The sequence below is a fragment of the Haliotis rufescens genome, unplaced genomic scaffold, assembly GCF_023055435.1.
Source record: "Haliotis rufescens isolate VD_foot unplaced genomic scaffold, xgHalRufe1.0.p SCAF_2, whole genome shotgun sequence".
Lineage (NCBI taxonomy): Eukaryota > Metazoa > Mollusca > Gastropoda > Lepetellida > Haliotidae > Haliotis > Haliotis rufescens.
The window spans coordinates 7,100,218-7,124,460 of record NW_025963890.1 but is presented as its reverse complement, the minus strand read 5'-3'; the positions used below and the strand labels follow the sequence as shown (position 1 = coordinate 7,124,460).

General features: G+C 37.5%; 1 protein-coding gene across 2 annotated transcripts; it reads left to right on the top strand.

Moving 5' to 3' along the window:
- Positions 1-1,384: 1,384 nt before the first annotated feature.
- On the top strand, positions 1,385-22,824 carry LOC124147965 (YTH domain-containing protein 1-like). 2 transcript variants are annotated; one of them, XM_046518836.2, is made up of 17 exons: positions 1,385-1,586; positions 3,326-3,421; positions 3,840-4,112; positions 5,209-5,322; positions 5,589-5,804; positions 6,999-7,208; positions 7,544-7,692; positions 8,057-8,111; positions 8,655-8,772; positions 9,236-9,320; positions 9,748-9,911; positions 16,529-16,587; positions 17,077-17,104; positions 17,642-17,690; positions 17,856-17,930; positions 18,480-18,623; positions 18,945-22,824. In XM_046518836.2, the coding sequence occupies exons 1-17, from the start codon at positions 1,550-1,552 to the stop codon at positions 19,104-19,106; spliced, it is 2,034 nt and encodes a 677-aa protein (XP_046374792.2). In that variant the 5' UTR covers positions 1,385-1,549; the 3' UTR covers positions 19,107-22,824. The 2 variants fall into 2 exon arrangements, with proteins under 2 accessions (XP_046374792.2, XP_046374791.2); XM_046518835.2 differs by having other exon boundaries at positions 16,529-16,608.
- Positions 22,825-24,243: the final 1,419 nt, after the last annotated feature.

Genomic DNA, 24,243 nt, shown 5'->3' with positions numbered 1-24,243 from the left:
CAGATAGGTTCCAATTTCACTGAAATAGAATCCCAGTACTCGCTACCCTCAAACACGTATCGAAACGGTTGCCATCTTCCCGAGGCAAGCGTGTCCACAAGCCTATATCAAAGCCTGGTGGAAGGAAAGACTTTGTAAAACTATGCTGACAGAAATCTGCGATTCGTTAATATAAATGCATGGTCTAAATTAATTTCCCTGGGAGTTGTGCAAGATTGTTACAGTCAAAATACTCTAGACTGGCACTGCGCGGTGACTGCGCACCGCTGTCGCACACCTTGTATTTTGGTTTGGTTTGTTGTTAACGCCGCACTCCGCAATATTCCAACTATATGACTGCGGTCTGTAAATAATCGAGTCCGGACCAGACAGTACAGTGATTGATATCATGAGCATCGATCCACCCAATTGGGATCGATGACATGTATCAACCAAGTCAGCGAGCCTGACCACCCATTTCCGTTAGTCGCCTTTTACGACAAGCATAGTCACCATTTACGGCAAGCATGGGTTACTGAAGACCTATTCTACCCCGGAATCTTCACGGGTCCGCACACCTTGCAGCAATCGGTACTGTAGATAGCAAGATTCTACAATGAATTTGGAATTTACTCGATTCTGATTGTCAATCAGAGGTTGTCAAATCACATTAAACCCCTAGCTCCTGATTGAACCAGCTGATTTGACGGCCGCAACATCGCGGTAGCTAATATTTATGGAATAAAGTATAGTAATTTTTGTCATTGTCGGTAGGCATATTTAAATAATTAAATCTAAATTTAAAGGTTGCCAAATGCAAAGTTGCGGTTACTACACTATTCAAAGGATGTGTGCAATACATTTCGTGCAGAAAGCACGATCGAAATCCACAAAGAGAATGTATTTTAAGTATCGGGGACACCAGAGAGGTAAATCTACCTAGCTCTACATTGAAAACACAGTATGCTTATCTCCTAATTAAACTCTTTAGAAAAGTTTAACAACAACAACAACAACAAATATAATTTGTAAAGTGAGTCCGTTTTTTTCATGTATTTACACCAGACGGTCCCGGTCAGTTTCAATTATTTAAACATCCGAAATAAGTACGACCCGACAATTGCAATTGGGCGTGTAAAAAAACTTACAAGTGAATGTGCAAATGTATGCATAGTGATTGACTGTTTCTACATTGTAGCAGTATATTAAAAAATAATAATTGAATGCTTATTTGCTATATTGATCAAAACATAACGTGAAAATTGCATATATTCCATCGATCCGATCATAATTTGAGTTCCACATGACAAACTTCAGTTGTAACAAACGCACGTGCTACAATCGGAACTGTTGAGCAACAAAGTTTACCAAACGAGATTTTCCGACTGCTCCCGGGGGCGGAAGATGCGCAGTGTTCGACTCGAAGATATGTAGCCGCCATGTTTGCTTTGTAATAGTTAGAATCGATTTGTCGACGAATAACCAAATTGAAAACTACAACAAGTGATTTATTATCGTTTGTGTAGATAGTCAACGACGATAAACGCCCTACGTTGATGAAAAGCTCATTATGAGCTCAGAAGGAACTCGAGATGTGGATGCTAAAGGTAGCGAATTTTTCCCGAACCTAAAGGTTTAGGTCTAATTTCCAAGTTAATGCCTGATCACGTTATTTATCGTATGCTTAAGAGTATCATACTTGAAATACAACCGTGGAAGGTGTCAACCTCTACTTGAACACATTGACGAATGTTTCAACCATCCACGAACGGCTTTAGCCTACACTCTGTGTGGGATTTATCTTTAGGGTTACGTTTTAATGGCATCGGAGTATATTTATCAGCAGCGTTAAAAATTGGCACTAGTCCTGTAGTTCTTGCCAAACTGCCCAATTGTTATATAGGACTAGTGGAAATTTGCCATTATGTGGGGGTTGACCATATATATATATATATATATATATATCATCATCATAATAAGGACTGGTGGACTGATAATGTTAGTTTCTGTCACTGCTCAGTGTTTCAGGTCAATACCCTAACATAATTGCTTTTGAAGGACTTTTTTGTTATGATTCACCTTGAAAGTCCCTAGAAATGTACATTGCCCTAAAAAGAGTTTTCTTTTAAACCTAGTTACAGACTTGAATTTAGAGCATAACGATGTCAACAGCTTGTCGTAACATCTATTTTGCAAATGTTTTTCCAATGTTGAACCTTTTCACGACATTATATTTTTTATCCCACTGATAACTCTAAATCTTCAATAAGGGTTGGCGTCTCTGGACAACATATTGCGAAGAGCGTATTACAGCAAGCATATCAAAACGTGTTTTACTTTTGCTCATTTTCATTATAATGTGAAATACTTATCTGAAAATAATGTGCAAAACTGACTCTTATACATGTAGGAATTATTAAAAAATCCTAATATAACACCTTGCTAATAGAGACATTGGTGTCACATGACTTGTTCTCTTAAACAACATCCAACAAGATCATGATAGTGCAAATTTTGTTCAGATATTCACTCATTGCTTATGTGGGCTCTCATTCCTTCTCGAAAATACAATTTTGCTCTTTTTTCCTCATGTATAACCTGAATAAATAGTAAAATCCATAGTAAGTTGTGTGGATAAATTGTTGTAGGGGAATAATTGTTTGCATGATTAGCATGACAAATTGACATAAACATTTCTGATTCTTTATGAATAAAATATATGAATCTGATATCAGATATTATAATAAAATGTATTTTGTATAACTGAAGAGGTGCACATGATCACATGGTGTTTGGTGATTGGGATTACTGGTACAGTTAGTCAACTTGAAAGTTTCTATTTCCACTGTTTTAATTCCCTCTGTTCATCGTATTACAGAATTCGAGACAGTCTTTGATTAATTTCATATTTGACATTTAGTTTTAATTTGCATGAACCATTTATGAAACCCAATGTTATAAAAACACTATGCATAACTACTCAATGTAGCCTTAGCAGCCTGCATACCTTCATTTCCTGACAAACTTGGGTCTTATTTTTAGTCTTGAAAAGGGGAGGGGCGGTCGGGTAGACTAGTGGTTAAAGGGTTTGCTCGTCACACCGAAGACCCTGGTTTGATTCCCGACATGGGTACAATGTGTGAAGCCCATTTCTGGTGTCCCCTGTGAATATTGCTAAAAGCGGCGTAAAACCATACTCACTCACTCACTCTTGAAAAGAGGGATCATTGTCTTGAAAAATTCTTTTGTATATCTTCAGTGGAGTAGCTGAAGTTTAATATTCAACTGACAAACGTTTTTCATTTCAGCTGATGTGTTTATCTTGATATTTATCTTCAATTTGCAGGTGGCGATAGCTTTGTAAATGTACTGGATGACATCCTTGACCTTGATGGCAATGTAGGAGAGGATGAACTGACAGCAGAAATAAACCAAGAAAAAGGTAATGAGTCCTTTGTTATCTTACACAAATTACAGTTACAGGTACACACTGTAAAATCCTGAAATCATAGTATGTTAGATGTCATTTTCATTTTTGATGTTTATATTTTACTTCGAATCGCATAGGATAGCAAGATTTCTACAGTGTGGTGTTTTAATCCCCATGTGGATTAATCTTGTAATGTCCCTGTTTCTAGTAAGTCAGCAGATTTGTTGGAAAGCTCTTGCCATTACAAGTTAAACTGAAAATGTTGCACATATGATATTTATTTTTCAAAGTTTTTTGCACACGGGTTGATTTGATATTTAGATGTGGCATTAAGATAGGTATACCATCAAGATCTAGGCTTAGATGACTTAACAATTGATGATAAGTCGTAATAGTTAAAACATTAAATATTGACACATTTATCCTACAGAGGCATCTGAAATTGCAGTGGAAGAGAAAACAATTGTCAAAGCAGATCAGACTAAGAAGAAAACAGTTGTAAAAAAGACAGTTCCCAAATCCAAACCAACCACAAAGAAAGTGGTGAAAAAAACAGTTGTGAAGAAGGAAGGGTCTGCTAATTCTGCTGTAAAGAAATCGGCCACACCCTCGAAGACAGTTCCAGCCAAAACTGTGAAGAGAAAATCTACTCCAACTGAGAGACCTGCAGTGTCCAAAAAGTCAGACCCGGGAGACCTTGCCAGTAAGCAAACTAATAATTTTACCATGGTTGGTGCTCAAGTACATAATTTGCACCATTAGAGAAAGGTACAAAATATACAAAGAAGGCAAGGCAAGGCTGAAACAGGAATGCTTTAAGTTTGTGATGAAATTTAGCTGCTACCGCTGATTTTTCAAATGACTACTGCATGTACTAGTACAACAAAAAAATTACTGACAAAAGAGATTACTGACAGAGAATACTGACAAAAGAGATTACTGACATATCAGATTATTCTTCCTTGGTCGTCTTCCCAATAGCCTTGGGGAATTCTCTTTACATGTGTCTTCAGAAATCCTTCCTCATCTCATGTTGGTGATGTCAAGGTTATCTCTGATGTTATTGTGAAACATTCATTTACTGTGAATTACTGTTGCACTTTTATTTTTACAATGCTGAGACTTTGGGTAATCATGGTAATTGTTTGATCTTAAGAAGTGGTCTTGAAATTGAATACAGACAAGGTCGGAAAGTAATGTTTTTGGGCTGGAAGTACTTGGTGGTACATCAAGACTTGAAGCTTTGAGGAAATGACAGTGACAAGTCTGCTTCTGTTTTTTCAAGTAGTTGCCTAGTCCATTTTAATGACGGGGAGATACTCTCTAATTCCATGCTATCAGTGAGTTCTAGTCTTTCTCACTCGAGATTCAACATTGTTCAGTTGAATTTCAAATATTATATGAGTAAAAATCCCAGAAACATAGTGGGGATGTTTTCTTTGGTAAAAATTGATAAGGATACTTGGTGTCAGCCCTTGTCTTATGCTTGTTCATTTTACAATAGGTTAAGATGGTGATGGAGCCAAAGTTGTCAGCCTATAACAACTGTCTCTTAAGCATGTTAAGTGATACCTTGCTGTGTCAATGTAATATGTCTCAATACTAGGAATTAAGTGTTATCGTGCACTGAACTTATGAACTGGTTCCTGTATTGAAATGGCTGATCGCATGCCTTTTTAGAGTTCATATCTCACACAAATGTAATATTGTAGTGTTTTTTTCGTGTCCAAAGGTTGTGTTCCTTTTGATATATGTCTTTATGTCTTCTAAACAGTGTAATGTATGGCTTCTTGTTTCAGCTGAAGTGCCAGAAAAGGTTGCTAAAGTTGAAAAACCCAAAACCAAAGTCGTGAAGAAAGTAGTGAAGGCTAAACCTAAGCCAAAGAAAGAAGTCCAAACAAAGGTTAAACAAGGTAAATCATTCATATCCTTCCTTCACAGTGAAGAGTTCCTTGTGTCCCATCTGTTAATGGGCTTGTATTCCATCTAATTATAATATTAAACCTTGATGTTCAGATGGTGATCAACATGTCAATTTCCTTTAAAACTTTGTCTGACTTTATTGAGAGATATGAATTTTGGTATTAACCCTAAGTGTAATTAATCAACCTGATTCTGATTTGAGAATGTTTCCAATCATATCTGGCTTGAAATACTGATTATTCTTTCATCTGAGCAGAGCTGGTTGAGGAAGACGACATTGGTGGTGACGAGTCGAGAGAAGAGGGTCAGGGAGACGAGTCTGAGGACCGCATCCACCTGAGTCTCAGTGCCGAGGAGTCCGAGGAACTTCGGCAGAGTGGGGAGGTGATGGACAATCAGGGCTACGACACCCGTAGTGAGACCGGCAGCACTGGGGAGGAGTCAATGGCCAGTGACAGTGAACCTAACACTGGTGAGAAGATAGTTGACCTCAGTTAAAGGATGAGTCAGAATGAGGCAAGATAGTTAACTGACATAAAAGTCCAGTTTCCTCCCTTGCCATCCTGGCCTGGAAGTTTGTGGCTCACTTGGAGTTCACCAGTGGCTATTTTTAGTTGTGTCCCTTCTCTGTCCCTTTGACTGCCCAATCAGATTCCACCTGTCATATCCCTTGCATTTGCTTCAAACAAAATGGCAATGCCCAGTCAAGATGATCTGATCAATAATCAAGACCTATATTGTAATAAAACATTTTTTACTTGTGAAGTGCATCAGATCACTTGATTAAAATATTTGGAAAATATCTGTCAACGCCCTGTTATCAGTACACATGCTTTGCAAATTGTGCAACTGACCGAAATCTGAACGGCAATCATCATCTTGTTTACAGATAAGATGTTACAAGATCATGAAGATGCTGGTAGTACATTAGGCCAAATAACTAATTAAATCATTCCCGGCTCACTACCAAATACACTGCCTCATCATTTTGTCATCAAGAACCTGCAGACAAATGAAATCACTGTTCCATGTTTCAAATACTTGATGAAATGCACTATATCATATTCCTACCAAACATTCATGGTTCATGTTACTCACATCTGTAGACCATTTATGTACACAGATGCCTTGAAGTGTCTTTTAATTTTTTTATAAATAAACACTCCTGCCTCCTATAAAGAAAAAAAACTAGTGTAGAAAAATATTAATTGATGAACTGTTGCTTTAATGTTATAAGAAAGTCAGCCTGTCTTTTACTATTTCAGTCTCTTGACTTCAGCCACTCGTTGGAAGCACAAGTCTAATTAAGTCTAATCTAATCTATGGTCTTCTAAGCTCAGTTAAAAGTACATGTAGTTCATATAATAACATTAAATTCAACTGAAACTTATGCTAGGAACCATGTTAGGGCAAGTAGTCTGACATGTTGGGGCGTTGGGGTAACCTAGTGGTTAAAGTGTTTGCTTGTCACGCCGAGGGCCCAGGTTTGATTCCCCACATGGGTACAATGTGTGAAGCCCATTTCTGGTGTCCCCGGATGTGATATTGCTGGAATATTGTTAAAAGTGGTGTAAAACCAGTCTCTCTCAGACATGTGATTCATGCATGTAAATGTTTGTGTTTTCATGTGCAATGTAGATAATGTATCATACATTTCCTGTATCAGATGGTGAGGCCAGCCCCAAGAAAAAGAAGCCCAAACATGGAGGGAAGAAGAAACGCCAGAGAGAGATATCTCCTATAGAGTGGGACCGACAGAGTGAAGAGAGCGAGGAAAATGATATCACTGATGCCAGTGAGGAGAGTGAGGAGGATGAAGAGAAGAGCGTGAAGAGCGGAGAAGGTGGCAAGAGTGACAGTGAGACAGAAAGGCGAAGTGAGTACTCCATGATTTGGTTAAAGGGGACAGGATGAAAGATGAACATACTATTTTTTGTGTCAGAATCAATGATTGAGTGTTTGGAATTTGATATCAAAGCAAGATTTTATAGAAAGTACATCCGTGGATATGAAGAAGTAGCTAAGAAAAAGTGGTATCTTTCAAATGAATACCAACATTCTTGATAGTTCAAAACAAATCAGTATACATGTTTTCATGATTTGCATAAGTGTAAATATGCTGTCATTTAGGATTAGCTCCTACTTCTAGATCAGATGTTGTTTCATGACATTTCTGGTAATAACTATATAACAGAGACCCAATGGTTTCAGGATATGCCAGCAAGGTGAAGTATCTCTTTAAGGGAGCCAGGTACTTTCTTATCAAGAGTAACAACCATGAGAATGTAGCTCTTGCCAAAGCTAAGGGGGTGTGGTCTACGCCACCTCAAAATGAAGCCAAGCTCAACCAAGCTTACAGGGTAAGGCTGTGCATATTTCTTTGGATTTGTAACCTGTCAAGAACCCATTAGCCACACACACATACTCAGTACATGTAATCTGTATCTACTAGATTTTCCTTGCCTCGAGTAGTCGTCTACATTCACACCTTATATATCTTGCCTATAGAGACCTGGGTTATGGACCCAGCTGTTAAGTGTGATCCACCAGTCATCAGTGAACTGTGGACACCTACTCCTCAGTTGAGCATTCTAAACATAATGTCACTCTCTTAGAAATGTCACACAGGACCTCTGCAGCAAGTTGCCAGATGTTTGCCTTGGTTTATAAACACTGCATTTTCTGTTTGGAATGTTTCTGTTTATGGATTTACTTGTCTTTCAGGAAAGTAATAATGTGATTCTAATCTTCTCGGTGAAAGAGAGCGGCAAATTCCAAGGTAAGTAACAACTCCACTGAGAACTCCATACACTCCGATGATAAAAAGTTTTTATGTTCTATATGTTCCTATGACTTGAAAACTACAACATAGATTCTTATCAAACTTGGTAAAACACTGTTGTTTCTATAAGAGAGGTGCAGAGCGAAGTTTGATTTCAACATTTGGATTTTCTGAAGAAATACAGCTATCATTCATTTTTGTGACTTAGAATATTTTACTTCAACATTTGTGCGACCTATTACTTAAAAAAACCAAACTACTTCATGGATTCTTTTCCAATTGGGTGTGTAGTTTCTATACCAATGGGAGAGGTGCAGTGCAAAGTTTGATTTTGAAAAGTGGATGTTCTGATGAAATATTGCTTTTTCACGTTCTGAACTTAGAAATTTGTTGGAGTTGAAGCCGGTGGTATTAGTGAGCCCTCTTCACCTTATGTTTTGTATTTAGAATTTATACTTATTTGAAAAGTTCCCAAAGTTGCCATGTTTATTGTGTATTTGTGGAAATATTGTGTTGAACATAGATCATGACTTATTTCAGGGTTTGCTCGTATTGGTGAGGAATCAACCAAGGATCACCCTCCCATCAGATGGGTTCTACCCCCAGGGATGAGTGCCCGTGCACTGAGTGCTGTCTTCAAGCTGGACTGGGTTGGGAGGTAAGGTCTTGGATGTATGGTGCTCACATTTAACATTCGGACTATGCTTGTCATAAGAGGCAACTATCGGGTGGTCAGGCTTTCTGACTTGTTTGATGCATGTCATAGTATCCCAATTATGTGGATCGATGCTCATAATGTCGGTCACTGGATTGTGTGGTACGGACTCAACTATTTAAAGACCGCAGTCATATAATTGGAATATTGCTGAGTGCGGTGTTAAACAAAAAAACAAAATAAAACCTTTAACATTAACTAAACAATGTCATCTCAACTATTAAGTTTTGGCTTCCTAAAAAGTTGAGGGAAAATGTAAGGCTAAATACAGCAAATCATCATATGTTAAAAGAATAGTCACCATAAGGCAGAAGTATGAGTTACTGTGAATGCACATTTACTCAGTTAAGTAAAACTGTAAACATGTGATTTAAGGTTTATGATTACACAGGTGAATGTTTTTCAGACGAGAACTACCTTTTACAAAGGCAGCTCATCTCCATAACTCCTGGAATGACAACAAGCCTGTGAAGATAGGAAGAGATGGCCAGGTGAGTACCTGGCATTGTCATAGATCTGTATGTGAATGGTTTCTGAAACTATATCAGCCTGGGGAGTGGCAGGTCGGTGGTTCTATCCATGGCCACATCACACTCAAAGTTGCTAAAAGATGGCACTCACCATTAAGGGGATAAGACAAGTACTGGTCAGCACAGTATACTGTGTCTATATGGGGTATCCTTATGAAACTAAGGCATGGTATATCAGCACTATAAAACAGGCATTAGTCTGGACTAATATATGCAGCCACACCCACACGTGCATGTACATCACTATGTAAGTGCAATAGTTTTGAACGTAAAGTTAAACCCCATGCTTACCCCACTGATGCTTGATGGAGCTATTTGTAATGAGAATTTAGTAAAAGTCTGGCTTTCTAGTCATTCCACAAATGCTACTGTTGGTGTATATTTTCAGGAAATTGAACCTCGATGTGGTGAAGCCCTGTGCAAGATGTTTCCACCGGACAACAAGCTGGACATCAGTTCAATTGTACGCAAAGCTCGGAGATCCCGTCATCTTGTACGTCCGGAGAGACCCCGTGACAGACCAAGGAATCCGCGCTTCAACGACATGGCTAGGTTAGGACCTATAACATTGCCACAGACTTCACATAGTGGAGGAAGAGGACTTACATGAGTGTTTTTCCTTTCAATATGGATACAGTGGTGATGTTTATCATTTCTAAATCCAACTTGCTCCCTGAAGCAAGAGAGGTCTGTGCATTGGGGTGTGTAAGGGTATTAACTCTTTCTTTCTTTAAAAAAACAAGATCTATTTGGGTGGGCATTTGGGTGGGTGGTAAGTACCAATGGACTAAAAGTTGTCGTTTTTAACTAAAATTTCTGGAAGGATCATTACAGGGTAGAAGTTCCAATTTCTGGAACTGGTAAAACCAACATTGAAGACTTCCAGAATTTGTGCCTCCAGTGCCTCTCTAATCAAGAGGTGTGGATCTTTCATCTCGTCCGTCAAGGCCTTTTAGAATATGCCTGCAAGAAATATCCAATTAAAGCTTCTAAAAAGCTAAATCCAAACCTGTGAATGGTTTTCCAAAAATGCCGAGCTGAAGTTTAAGTGTTAGCCAGAGACGATTCCGGCTCCCCATATGGACTAAATACCACCAAAGCATGCAGTGCACTTCCCATTGTGCCTTATGGACTTACCATGGGGGATGCATTGCTTTGTTAAGAGCACAAAAATAGGGATGGTGAGTTCACCTAGCCACTCTTGTGGACAGTTGTGTTTTATGTGGCTTAAGTCTGGATGTTCCTGGTAGCGTCCCTGTCCTTGCAACCAGAATGGACTAAAAATGTGGGCCGTTGGTCGAGAGCCAAGGGTCTTGTCGGTAATAAAAAAGGGACCTAACGTCTTCTTCATATTAAGCTTTAATTGGGACTAATATAAGTGTGATAATGGACTATCTGTCAAATCGATACGGGACCAAGTTTTTAATCACATGGGACTCCCCGTGTCTGGGATGTGCTGTGTTAATTCGAGATGTGTTTCCTGCTTGCCGATGTACGAGTGCCAGATTCGGGTATGTGTACTTTAACTATTTGTTGCAGTTTTAAGTACAAGAAAATGAAAGCATTTACCCAAATCCTCAACAGGCAGACAGTGAAGGTTTGTTGTCTGTTGCATCATGCCACCTTTCTGTGCAGCGTCTTGTACACATTTATTTCATTAGTGCCAGGAACACTCACGAAGATGGTGTCTGGTTTACTGGTACACTTTCATAAAATACACTCTTAAACATGTTTAATATGTCTTTTGACCCAAATTGCCAACCCATCTGTGTTGTACAAAATAGCTAACCATACACTTTACACCAGTATTTCATGTGAATGATTGACCGTACTGACATTGAGCATTGGTTGGCTGTTTCCATTCATGGATGTTGTACAACACTGTTATCAGTTAATTACATTGTGTATGTACTGTTGACATGCTAACTCTTACACAAGAATACATTAGGGGATACCCATATACATTAATTAGTTAATACCCTTGAGCTAAGACATTGAAAATGAACATACATTTAAGTAACTAAATATTCATCATCATGATTGCAAATCTTTTGAACAATGGTTATGAAGTGTTAGGCTTCAAGAAAATATTTTTGAGAATCAACAACCCACACACATCACAGTGATGAAACACTTTATTTCCTTTTGAAGATAGAAATATTTCAACTTCTGATATCTGGTTGGACATGTTAGTAATTTTGTTACATGTGTTATGAACCGATAAGAAACCAAAGCGAACCAACCCTATTGATAAACATATTAATGCCAGAATATATCACTAACAGGGATACTAAGCTTAGCTAAAAATAGTCCATATAATTACACTAAAATCTACTCAATATGATGATCAGAGACGTGTTTGGGACAGAAGACTCGAATGTTTTTAGCATAGACTGCACTCCTAGTGTGATCCTAAGTTTCAGCTATGTCTTTGGATTATCAAGGCGATGATGATGTAAACTAGATAAGATCAAAGAACATTTCTTGAACACTCTGCAGAAATGCTTTGACACAGACATAATTAAATGTGATTAATGCACAAGAAACATGAATAAGTTACTATCAGGAAAGCAGTGTCATGATCAGACCTGAGTCATCAGTGTGGAGTAGCCAGTCACTGACCTGGAATTTGACCTCACACATTCAATTGATACCACTTATCTCAAGTGGTTTCCCACCAATAAGTGAAAATGAAATGAGCTTTCACAACAGTAAACATGGTAAACTGAACAGATGAATGGTAAATGAGCATATGAACACACTGAAATTGAAAAATGCACAGTATGTCTCACAAAATAAACTGTGAATTCAGAAATTGAAAAGAGCATTACCTGTCTCAGCTTTCTCAGTTACAAAGTAGAACTTCTTATCTTGCTCATCGTGTAATGAGATTCACTGATTTCGAAGATGGATCAAAAGTTTGAATTTGTTTGTTTACTTATGTTGGCAATCTTATTTTCCAAAGAACACACCAAAACATTTAAATGAGTGACGTGTTGCACAGTTGAAAACAAAACATTTTAATCCCGCGATCCATATGGACTACTTACACTATGTTACAGCTTTTCTTCATGTGCTGGGTGGTCGGGTAGCCTAGTGGTTAAAGCGTTCGCTCGTCACGCCGAAGACCCGGGTTCGATTCCCGACATGGGTACAATGTGTAAAGCCCATTTCTTGTGTCCCCACCGTGATATTGCTTGAATATTGCTAAAAGAGGCGTATAACCTTACTAACTCACTCACTCACTCTTCATGTGCTTACTGGTGTAACAATGTTACTTCACACACAGCAGAACGGACTAATTATATACTTCAGGAATCAACATGATCAGGGCCTTTGGTCATCACGATTAACTTATCATGACATATATGAGCAGTGAATATATTATTAAAGAACAAAAGTAAGTGTAATGTTAGGAAATCTATTCTCAGTCCAAGCAGTACAAAATGCCTAAACGTTGCCAACAAGTTATTATAATATTTTTGTACAAAGACGATATTTTATTAATTGTCAATTATTCATTCTTTCTGAACCATCAATTGCAACATAACAAAAGACAATAAACTGTTTGAAATTTTTGTGATTATAGCACAATAAAATGTTGAAAGGAGATTCCAGTTCAGAATAGGTCAACTGAGATAGGGTTCTAAGACACTACTTGTTACATGTCATTTTACCCCAGTGGCGTGGAATATTGATTATGCTATCTTTATTGCTTAAATAATGCTGATGAACATATGAGTGAGTTGGGTTTAACGCCCATTTGAACAGTATTCCAGTTATAACAGTGTGTCAACTTGATGTGGGGAAAAAGCCCATAGTGATGCAGGTCTTAGATGGCTACCACTTTGGTGAAACCCACAAGCAGGGGTATGGCGCTGAAAAGCTTAGAAACATGTTTGGGGTAAACCACAATACGAACCAACTACCGGTACCATAGATTTCTGGTGTGCCCAAGGGACCCAACTCTACACAACAGATTGCGTCACCTCAGACGACAATGCCTGATTAAGTAGACTTGTAAGGACATACATTAAGGTCCGTCTTAAATTTGTCCCCTGTGGTCCTCATTGGTGTGGGCATATATCAAGGAAGTCACTCTTTTGGCTATCATGGGCTATGGGAAATTCTTTTTAACACTTATCACTCGTCATAGGTCAAGGTCATATATCCTGAAGATAAGTGTTTTTTTGTCCATTAACAAGAGAAACATTTCCTGGTCAAGGTCTAGTAAATTAACTTCCTTAAGTATGTTAAGTTGAGAGGTCATGAGTGACCTAGGTAGAAGGTCAGGGTCACGGTGAAGGTTATTAATACGTTTGCCATTTTCACCATAATGCCTATATGTGCAGATATTTTTAAGCCCTATGCATGTACTGCTGAACACAAATTAAGATCACAACCTGACAATCAAACGGGTGGATGTGCATAATCCATGCCGTCAATAACAGCAGTGGTGGAAGGTTTCCCTGTTGGCTACAGTAAACTCAACTATTGACATACATGTACAACATAAACGAGATGGGCACAACATCACATAGTCAGTTATGTGTTCAGTGGAAATGGATTGTTCCATGACATGGGAAATGCCTTCTGTCCCTTACCATGCTTACTACAGTGTTCACTCCGATTTTCTTCAGCAGTGGTGGTCATACAATGTGAGTAATGATACAGTAGTTGGTCATGGTGACCTACTTCCAATGCTACTTTAAGTAAGTTGCTTATGATTTATTTTGTTCCATTGAATTCTTCCTTAGAATGCAATATTTGACTATAAATTATATGCTGTATATCCTTACAATAAATGCTTGAAATATTTGCCAGTGATTTTTAAGGTCAAATTCACTCTCAAGGTCATACACTAACGAATGTATGTTTAAGATGAATCAAAACATGTTTACTGCTGTCAGGTATGATTTATTACATGTCCAAAATGTGGAGTGATGAAGTGGAAAATTTTGAGTGATCTTCATTGAAGGTCAAGGTCAGTAGTGTGATAGTTTGTAACAATGTTCTGGTTTACTGTTTACTGAATCAACCTGCGTTGATATGACATGTTAGAGATGGCTGCCATGTTTCCAACAAGAAATAGACATGTGATTGGTTGAAATTTGGGATCAAGATTGTACTGGAAGTGCATATTATGGTTATATGAAGGTAATTGAAACCATTGGCAGCATATTTTGTTGTTTTGTTTTTTAATGGAGGTGCACTTCATCATGTACATTTGTTACGTTATTGTATGACAAATTCAAACATAAGTAGTCATATCTAGGGCTGTAACGATACAATTCATTTTGACATGATGGTTATCTCGGGACCATTTTACAAAACAATTGTATCACCATGACTGTCGTAACTGAAATACTTTAACAAGGAGTTATGATAAGATACGATACAATATATGAAAACACATCGGTATAGCCATCAGTATGTCCGTCCGTCTGTAATCATTGTTTGTCCGGAGCATATTTCCTAAACTGTACAACCTAGCTTCCCAAAACTTGCTACACTTAACAATCAGGCTCAGTAGAAGTTCCTTTTGCTATTTAGAGATTTTTAGAATTTTATATTTTTGTCGTTTCCATGGAAATATGATGAGCTTAGGAAATTTGAGGGTAGTGCTCTTGTCTGGAGCATATTTCCTAAACCGTACAATCTAGCTTCCCAAAACTTGCTACACTTAACAATCAGGCTCAGTAGAAGTTCCTTTTGCTATTTAGAGATTTTTAGAATTTTATATTTTTGTTGTTTCCATGGAAATATGATGAACTTAGGAAATTTGAGGGTAGTGCTCTTGTCCAGACCTTATCTCCCGAACCATACAACTTAGCTTCTCAAACGTTTTTACACCTATCAAGCAGGTTATGTAGTGGTGCCTTTGCTATTTACAGATTTTTCCTTTTTTTTTTCTTTTTTCAATTTAAATTGGAAATTATTGAACTTAGGGTAATGTCCTTGTCTGGAGCATATCTTCTAAACTATGCGACAGAGATTCACCAAACTATGCAAATATCTATCATGTTCACTAGTAGTGCAGTTTGTGATTTTTATATATTTTAATCTTTTTAATTTGTAGCCCCTGACATATAATGAAACAAGATGTTTAGGTTTGTTTTTTTGTCAATCCCTAGTACATTCTCTTTATGCCTTTGTGTCATGAGGCTACTACAGAGCTATTCATATGCGAATCTGTGAAGTTATTGTTATTATAATTTCATGAGATCATCAGAAAGTGAGCTACATGAACCAATATTTAATAACCTTCATTATATTTCTGGTTTTGGCATCAAGGAAAAAGATTTTCTTGCCAATCTAAATACATTTGAAGGTACACACAGTTTACCGACATGCCACGTCGGGGGTGATATGTCATCTTCGGATGTCTCTTGTTAGTATAATCTTTAGCAGCAGAACGTGGACCTAATGCCTCAACAGTGTCTTTACTTCTTGGAAGACTTATTTTTTCCATACACACGCTACCCATGATATCCTTCTCTTGCATTCAGTGGAAGACAAGGGTGTTGGGGTGACCAAGTTGTCTTAAGGTGCCACAATTCTCTGTGCAGAGTTGCTTGGTTTCACCAAGGTGGTAAAGGTCTAAGACCTGCATCACTTCCTTTCTTTCCACAAGTTGACACACCATGATGTAACATGAATACTGTTCGAAGTAGCCTTACACCTAACTCAGATCACTCTCAGTAGAAGCACTCACTCACACAGTATAAGACAAGTTAGTTACTATCTAAACATGAGATAAAAAGTCAAACCATGTATTTTCACTATATGCTTTTAGGTTGCATTCTAATACAAAATGACATGGGTACAATGTGTGAAGCCCATTTCTGGTGTCCCCCGTCGTGATATTGCTGGAATATTGCTTAAAGCGGCGTAAAACCGTACTCCCACACACATACTCTAATACAAAAATGAATGTTTATGTCTGGTAATCAACAAAAACCTACAGGTATTTCTCTTCCTCTCCCCCTACCTCTTACCTCTTACAAAACATGCTGTCTGTGCAGAAGAAAGTTACATATTTTACACATGAACACATTTTACAAACTGGCAGTAAGGTGCTGATGCAACATTGATGTATTGTTCTCATCATATTGTAAATTGTAGCAATATCCGAGTAGAAATGAAATGTGGCTCACCTTGACTTGCAGACGACGACGACACAGTCGAGAGAATTTTTATGAAGGACCTCGAAACAAGAGAAGCAGAGGTGACTTTGGTGGCAGAGATGGTTAGTTGTCATTACCATGAGGGCAGTACACCATCTGGAATAATATTTATTGACAATATGGTTAACCCATCAGACTGATGGCACCGATACGAGACTTGAAATTCAAAAACAGTTCTATCATGGTGGTGATGATTATGTGGTTATCCTGTACTTGCATGCTTTCCCTGCATGTGATGGATGTCGCAAGTAAAATTGCTGGATAGATCACTTTCCATCAAGTGACGATTTCAGTTTTGGGTTTGTGAAAAGGTGTTTTTGCATGGTAGTCTTACTTTGACCTCAAATTTGAAAGTTTTCTTTGTAAATGATTTTTTAAAATTTATTGTTCCTGTTGGTTAACCTTTCAAGTTTACTTTTGATTTACGCGGTCAAGCTTGGATTGTTTTTGCATGATTTTTTATTCAAGTTATGCCATACAAAGATATATGGTAGCCATCATTCACAAATGCAGTATTTTCTTCATTTTAGGATTTTTCAAGGACAAAAGAATGGAGAGGTATGGAATATCTTGATTTTAATCAGTGTTTATGAAGATTTGTCGAAAGATCTCTTAAGCTTACTTGTGATTGGCTAATCTGGAAACGTGCTAACATACTGTAAAGGAAAAGTAGTTCAGAGATATACGCATAAGGATTATTTTGCAATATTTGAGCTCTCTTAGGTTACAGATTATCATTAGAGAATTGGGTGGGGGTTGGGAGGTGTCTATTTTTTCTCTTATCCAGTGCCTTGCATTGCCATTTGCCCTGGTTCAATGACCACTGAAAATACTCTGTTGTGCATCTTTCAGTGAGATTTACAAATTGTAAAATTATAAAGATATTAAATGTAACCTAGAGCATGTAGAGGAGCATAAAAATATATCTTTACTCGTCAAAGGTAAATTATCGTTGGTCACCTAAAGGCATTTGTTATCTCACATGGAACTGTATAACCATTCTAAACAGAAGAAGTATGCAAATAAAACTAGTATTTTTAACTTTGGCAGAGGGAACTTGAAACCAAAATTTGTAGCCATGTTTTTTCTTTCCAGAGGACCTCGTGGCTTTCCAGGTGTTCGACGTGAAACCTTCCTCAATGGGGTAAATAAGCTATTCTGTTGCTTGAGAATATAGTGAATTAAGAACTTGGATCTTTACACTTCCTGAATGTTTGTTACTGATCTCAGTACTAAACAGTTGAATCACTTTCTTCAGCATGTTCGGTTATACCATTCTTCTTTATACAAGGATATACTGTTATTTCAGTCCTACAGTGACTACATGAGAGAGTTTGCCCACACCCGCCCTCCAGTTCCACCTATGACACCATATGGCCCACCGGTAAGACTTTCCTTTCAGTCCCTGCCAACATGGAAATTGAGGGTCTTATGTTCCCCCTCCTTGTTTTACTCAAATAATTCATTGAAATTCACACACGTAGATGTTTTTCTCTCTTTACAAAGTAGGGCCCATTGGTCTAAAGCACTGTTCTCTCTAGTTCTGCTTGAACCTACTGTTTTGGGTTTGAATCAGATACTTGCCCTGAATATGATCATTGTGAAGATCTATGCATGTGGATTTCTCCAAAGTAGTCATAATCAAATGTCTACAACAATTGTTGGAGGATGCACAGCCAGCCCAGTGGTCTCGACTTGCATCCCTTTAGTCAGGCCATTATCCCATGATCATTGGTTTGAATGACACATTCACCCTAAGTATGATCATTGGTTTGTCGCCCCGTGAAGATCTGGGTTAGAATAGGTCTTCAGCAACCATGCTTGTCAAAAAAGAGGCGACTAACAGGATCGGAACTATATTCTTATCGTTGAAGGTCATGACATGATTTTGATATAGATATGACTCTGCAACTGTTTGTAATTGGAATTCCAGCCACCTGGCTACTTCGAGCCCCCACCATCATACACCACCCACTATGACAACCGTGCACCCCGGGACTTCATGTCCGGCCCCAACTATGGAGATATGTCCATGAACAGACAACGGAGGGATGGCAGAGAACCAGATAAACGCTCGGTACATATATTCACATATTTAATGGTCTTCAGGTGGTAACCAAAGTAGATGTTTTCCATGGCAGTATTATGGTCGCGTCCATTGTGTGAGTAGAGTTTATGTGAATCTACACCAGTTTTTCTTACGATATCTTCTTAACCAGCAATCTGTAATCAAAACTATCAACTGATTCCCGAAGTGTCTTTGCAGATTCTGATATGCTCATAATTGTTAAAGAACACAGTTTTTGTCATAAGTAAGTTCCATATATGTGGTATACAATTCGTTTCTCTCAGACTACAGGGAAATTTGTGTTATTACTCCTGCATTTTCTGTTCACAGTACGAGAGAGAAGTGAATGAATTTCTTCGACGAACAAGTCATGGCACTCTGGGCGGTAGTCGAGATCGGGAACGAGACAGGGAGCGTGATCGTGATCGAGAAAGGGATCATGATAGGGATAGGTCACGGGAGAGGGACAGACGTCATCGAGACCGTCGATGATGGGATGTGGAGATATACGCATGTACAAAGTGGGTTCAGTGCTCATGGGGTTGTGTGAATGAGGGATAGTCTGAGATGTGTTCAACATTGTTGATACCCAAATGTGGTCAAAATATTGCATAGACATAGATAGGAAGGGCAGTATTTATCTGGCCTGGTTCAATATTTAGTTTACATATGGAAATGCCAAGTCTCATGAAGGAAGGGCAAGTATTGATTACAATAAGGCATTACCTAATTTGTGTAAAGATATTTCTGGTGTGTTGCATGTTATGTGGCATGTTGGATCACATAGTATGTTGATGAAAGAAAGAATAATGGAGGGTGAATGTTAACTCATCTGAACAAAATATAAATGTTGATATCAATCTGTACTGTCCATTATTTTAATCCATATGCAAATCTCCAATCTATAGTTGCAGTGTTTGACACTAACACTGGTCTACTTGGCCGAGTTTGGCATATTTTCTTAAGGACCAGTAAAATGAAATAAATCATGGTCTGATGTTATTTTGGGGGATGAACAAAGTAATTAAAGTTAGTAACACTTTTGAAATCAGTGTTAGATGGACTCAAAGCCAAATCAGCTACCTAAACAGCCCTGTATAGTGGTTACTTTCTTGACTGGTTCTAATAATGCACGCTCACTTGTATGAACAGGATAAAGTATCTGCAAACATGGGAAGGGAACTAATGAATCTTACACACAATATATGGGAAAAGGCTATGAGTTGACCTGCTGCAAACAAATAAACCTCTGAAGTTAACCAGCATTAATTTGTCTTTTATTCCTGCCATTTGGTAAACATTCATTTTGTAGAATTCAAATAAAGTAATATCATTTAGGTCCTGTTTCAGTCAGCACCATTGTGTCGTATAAAGAACCGACGGGACCAGTAGGCTTTTCTAGGTGCTGGTCCTTAGAACCACTGACATATTTTGGTCAGTGTCAAACACTGAGTTGTCCTCAAGATCTGCTAGTTATACTGTTATAACATATGACATCATTGCATTTATGAAAATTAATTGTGGTGCACAAGTGCTGTCTTTAGACCAATGCATATATTTGAAACAATTCATCTGAGTACCTTTGGATATATACAATGTCCAAGTTTGTATTGATAGTGATGGAGAATGATTATTGGATTATTCTTATTTTATTATTAATCTAGTTTTGTTTGTGCTTTTGTCATTTGTTTCATAAGCTGAATGTGATGCAAGTAAACCCTTATAGATCTTAGTATACAATATTTTGATAGTTTGTGTTCTGGAACTGTTAAACCTTAATTGGAAATGCTTCTCATACCACATGAGAAGTTTTGATAATTATTGTATAAATCTGAGATACTTTCACAGAAGGGACAAACTTTGAAATTTGATTATGCCATGAAAAGGCTGGTTTAGAATGTGTACCTATACATTTACCTTAAAGTGTGTTTTACACCCATGGTACTATTAAAACCAATATACCTTCACTCTTTTTGTATTAATTGTGATCAGAGACTATTTGTATGGTTATACATTGCTTTCAACGTTTGATTGGGGGAGTAAATGGGTTGATGAGGACTACAATTGTTTGTAGATACAACATTGACCATTCGTGGTATGTGAATATAATTGGTATGTCATTACCCAGACAGAACATGAATGGTGTGTTTGTTTTATCTCGTTTTTTGCATGCTCATGCAATTAATCATATCAGAATATTTTGGATATGGGAATTCAAGTACTGTGTTTTCACCAGAACAAAATGAGGGCACTTGGTGTTTGCAGTATTTGCAGATGCTGTTCTGTCCATACCAGTGTATTGTTACATAAACAGTGCTTTTGTACCACACTCTGTGATGATGATCTAGTGCATTTACCACAATTTACAATGGTCACTGTTGCCCTTCATATGTCAGACAGATGACTCTGGACATTCAAATGCCTTAAGAGTATTTGCATTGATGTTGTTCTTTACTTGTAAAGAAAACTTGAGATTTGTTTTGCTGTCTTGATCTGTGACCATCTTACTGTTTCATATCCAGTCTCATCATCACTCATTGTGCGGAAGAGATAAAGATATGAAATCCTGTAGACGTTAATTTGTTTATAAGCCTTAGTCTCTGCTGAAATCCTGTGAAACTCTATAATGATATTGTATTATTTCCCCAATCATATTAAGGCATCACATTGTGTTATTTCAGTGTTTGTTTACTGTTTGAACAAATTGAGATAATTTTCAAGAATGTCATAAATTGAAACTACTTTTACTGTCACTGGTTATTAACTTTGTTAAACAGGTTACAGGTGGGTGATCAGATTTGCACAGTCACATTTCCAATGGCCTGTTTTTTATTGCATATTTTGATAAAGACATATTTTATCTATTAACCCTCAGTTTTTATTGATAGATTTTCTTTTTTGACTGGACATTGTAACAGATGTTCATAAGAGACCTCCTCAGATAGACGAATTGTTCCTCTTTACTTTGTTTAGATATTAACCTCCAAATCTGATCTTGCACATGTATGCATGAACAGCAATTTATTCTTGAACAATTATTTTATATTTTTAATTTTTTTTCTAGGCATTCTTGTCATGTTGGTTATGTGGTTTGTCATACTTAGCAATAACTATATGGATGTGTCAGAACTATAAAAACCATGTCAAAAAGGTTGTCAAAGAATATCACAGAAAGTGGAGTACATTTTGTGTGTGGTTGAATTACATAATTGAAATGGAAGGTGAGCAAAACAGGAAGAGGAGAATGCTTGTGGTTAAGTATTGTCAGATGTAATAAGTTCATTATTTACCATCATACATTTGTATCATTGCAGAACCTTAATTACCTGTCAGTAAAATTATTTATTTTCTGATTATTTATATATTATATAGTAATAAGTTATGTGGAATAATGAGGACTGTTCTCTCTTTGATCAGTGTATGGTGAACTTTACAAACAGACAGTGTTATCTGAAGCAAGACAGGCCACTTGAATCTTTTGACACCTGTGGACAAAAGTATGTTCGATAAACACCAAGGAAAATCATACTGTCCGATGTCATTCTGACAGATACTGAAATTAAGGCCGGTTCGTTCAGTATTAATACATGGTGTGGAATTGTGAGCTCAGGTTCTGCTACTTGCTGTGCAGAGTAGGTCTCCTGGCTATATGAGGATCTTCAGTTATGGGTTAGAATAGCAGATTCTCACACATTTGCTATGGTCCATCCACGCTGTTATTGTGCTTGTGGGGTTTCCCAAAATGATAAATGTCAATGATCTGCACCATTTTGAGCTTCCCCCCACATTAGCTCAATAATGTAACTGAACTGATCAAACTCTCTCTCTCCCTTGCTTGTAGTTACTTTCAGCTTCCATTAATTTTAGTCTTTTTTGTTTTATACATTAAATTTGAATACCTTAGCATTGAAAGCAAAGTCTGTTTTATCTTTTCTGATAGTCATCTTTTGGTTTTAGAATGTTTAAATTGGATGTAAGTTTTAAGAACTTACAAAGTGCCCTTTCCTTGGTGTAATAGCTAATGTACTGAGCCAAAGAATAATATTGTAGATCCATATATTTCATTGGTTGGTTCATGACCCAGTCATTTTGTACATTCATCTGTCTCATTGTTTTCACATCAGAATGTTTTCATGAAACACTCAAAATGGTCACACTTGTCCTTCAGGTACAAGTTTTAAAATGTATTGTAAATAAATACTTTATAAGATATCACTTGTCTGTCATACAGGACTATCTTTCCTTGGAGAGGTTTGTGGTTTTAAACCATACTCAGCAATCTTCCAGCTATATGATGGTGGTCTGTAAATAAATGAGTCTGGACCAGACAATCCAGTGATTTACATCATGAAGATAGATCCACGCAATTGGGATGACCTACATCAACCAAGTCAGTGAGCCTGACCACCTGCTCCCCTTAGTTGCCTTGGAAGAGTAACACTGTACCTTTCAACAATGTTGTGTATGTGAAATATCCTCAACATATGCCCATATTATATCTGTAGAGGGGGCATGAATGGCCCAGTTATCTTGGTGCTGTAGTCATATTTCCAGCATCACAGGACTGCCTCCGTGATCTATTGGAAGAGCGTCTGCCCAGAGAGAGGAAGGTCAGGTGTTCAATCCCAGGCGACGTATTACAAAAAGATGTTAAGAGATCTCAGTGTGCTAACACTTTAATTAAAAATCGGCATTAATCTGGACTAATACAAGCAGCCTCACACACGTTGATATGCATAATCTTGAACGTGAGGTTAAACCACTTTTCACCTCGCCAGCACCACAGAACTGTAATAATGTTGCACTTAACCCATTATTGGGACACTTCTTAAAAACTGCCAGGCTTTTGGTATGTATTTTACTGTAGAAGCCATACAAATTGGAATTGTATCAACTCTGTGATGACTGTCCACGAACTGGTGTCCACAGGCAGGTGCCAATCTCTACAGGATTCAATTTGAAATACGAAGAAACTGACATGGAAAGCTAGTTCTGTAGCTGAATACCTCTCATTATGGTCATTACAAAACACTGATTGTACAATGTTTTATTACTAAATGAAAAGGGGTGGTTTGTTCTAATATGAGCATTTATCTGACACTTGTTTGGGAGGACAAAAGGATACATATGTATGTATGACAATGATATTTAAAAAAACCCACATTTTCAGTTCAAGACATGATTTACTAAATGAAATACATAAGGGTTAATATGTAATTGACAAAATGAATGTGTCATTACTCTTTAGTCTTCTGGCCTTCAGGGTAAACACTCAAGAAGCATATGCCGTCGGGCTTTTGTATGTTCATGTCTTTGTCAAGCCCTTGGCACTTGGACTTCATACACATAGCTGGTTGGTGTTGCATTTGTCACTGGTTTCCCCAGTTTTACTTCAAGGCATTTATGCCAAAATCTTTTCATTAGCTGTAAAAGCAAAGACATATAGTAGCCCTTTATTCAGAAAACTGTTGATAGCTGTCAGAAAAGTCAGAAGAAAAATATTTCTGTGAAAAAAGCCACAGAAAAAATTGCATTATTCCTCAATTCATACCAACTTTTAGTATTCGAAGTATATTAAGACTTTTAATAACTCATGAAAAAAAAGTTTTATGAAGTTTCAATATTAAAT

Coding starts and splice junctions, on each gene's coding strand:
- LOC124147965 (XM_046518835.2), top strand. CDS start 1,550: ATGAGCTCAGAAGGAACTCGAGATGTGGATGCTAAAG. Junction 8,112..8,654: donor AGAGAGCGGCAAATTCCAAG/GTAAGTAACAAC, acceptor GACTTATTTCAG/GGTTTGCTCGTATTGGTGAG. Junction 9,912..16,528: donor CGCTTCAACGACATGGCTAG/GTTAGGACCTAT, acceptor CTTGACTTGCAG/ACGACGACGACACAGTCGAG.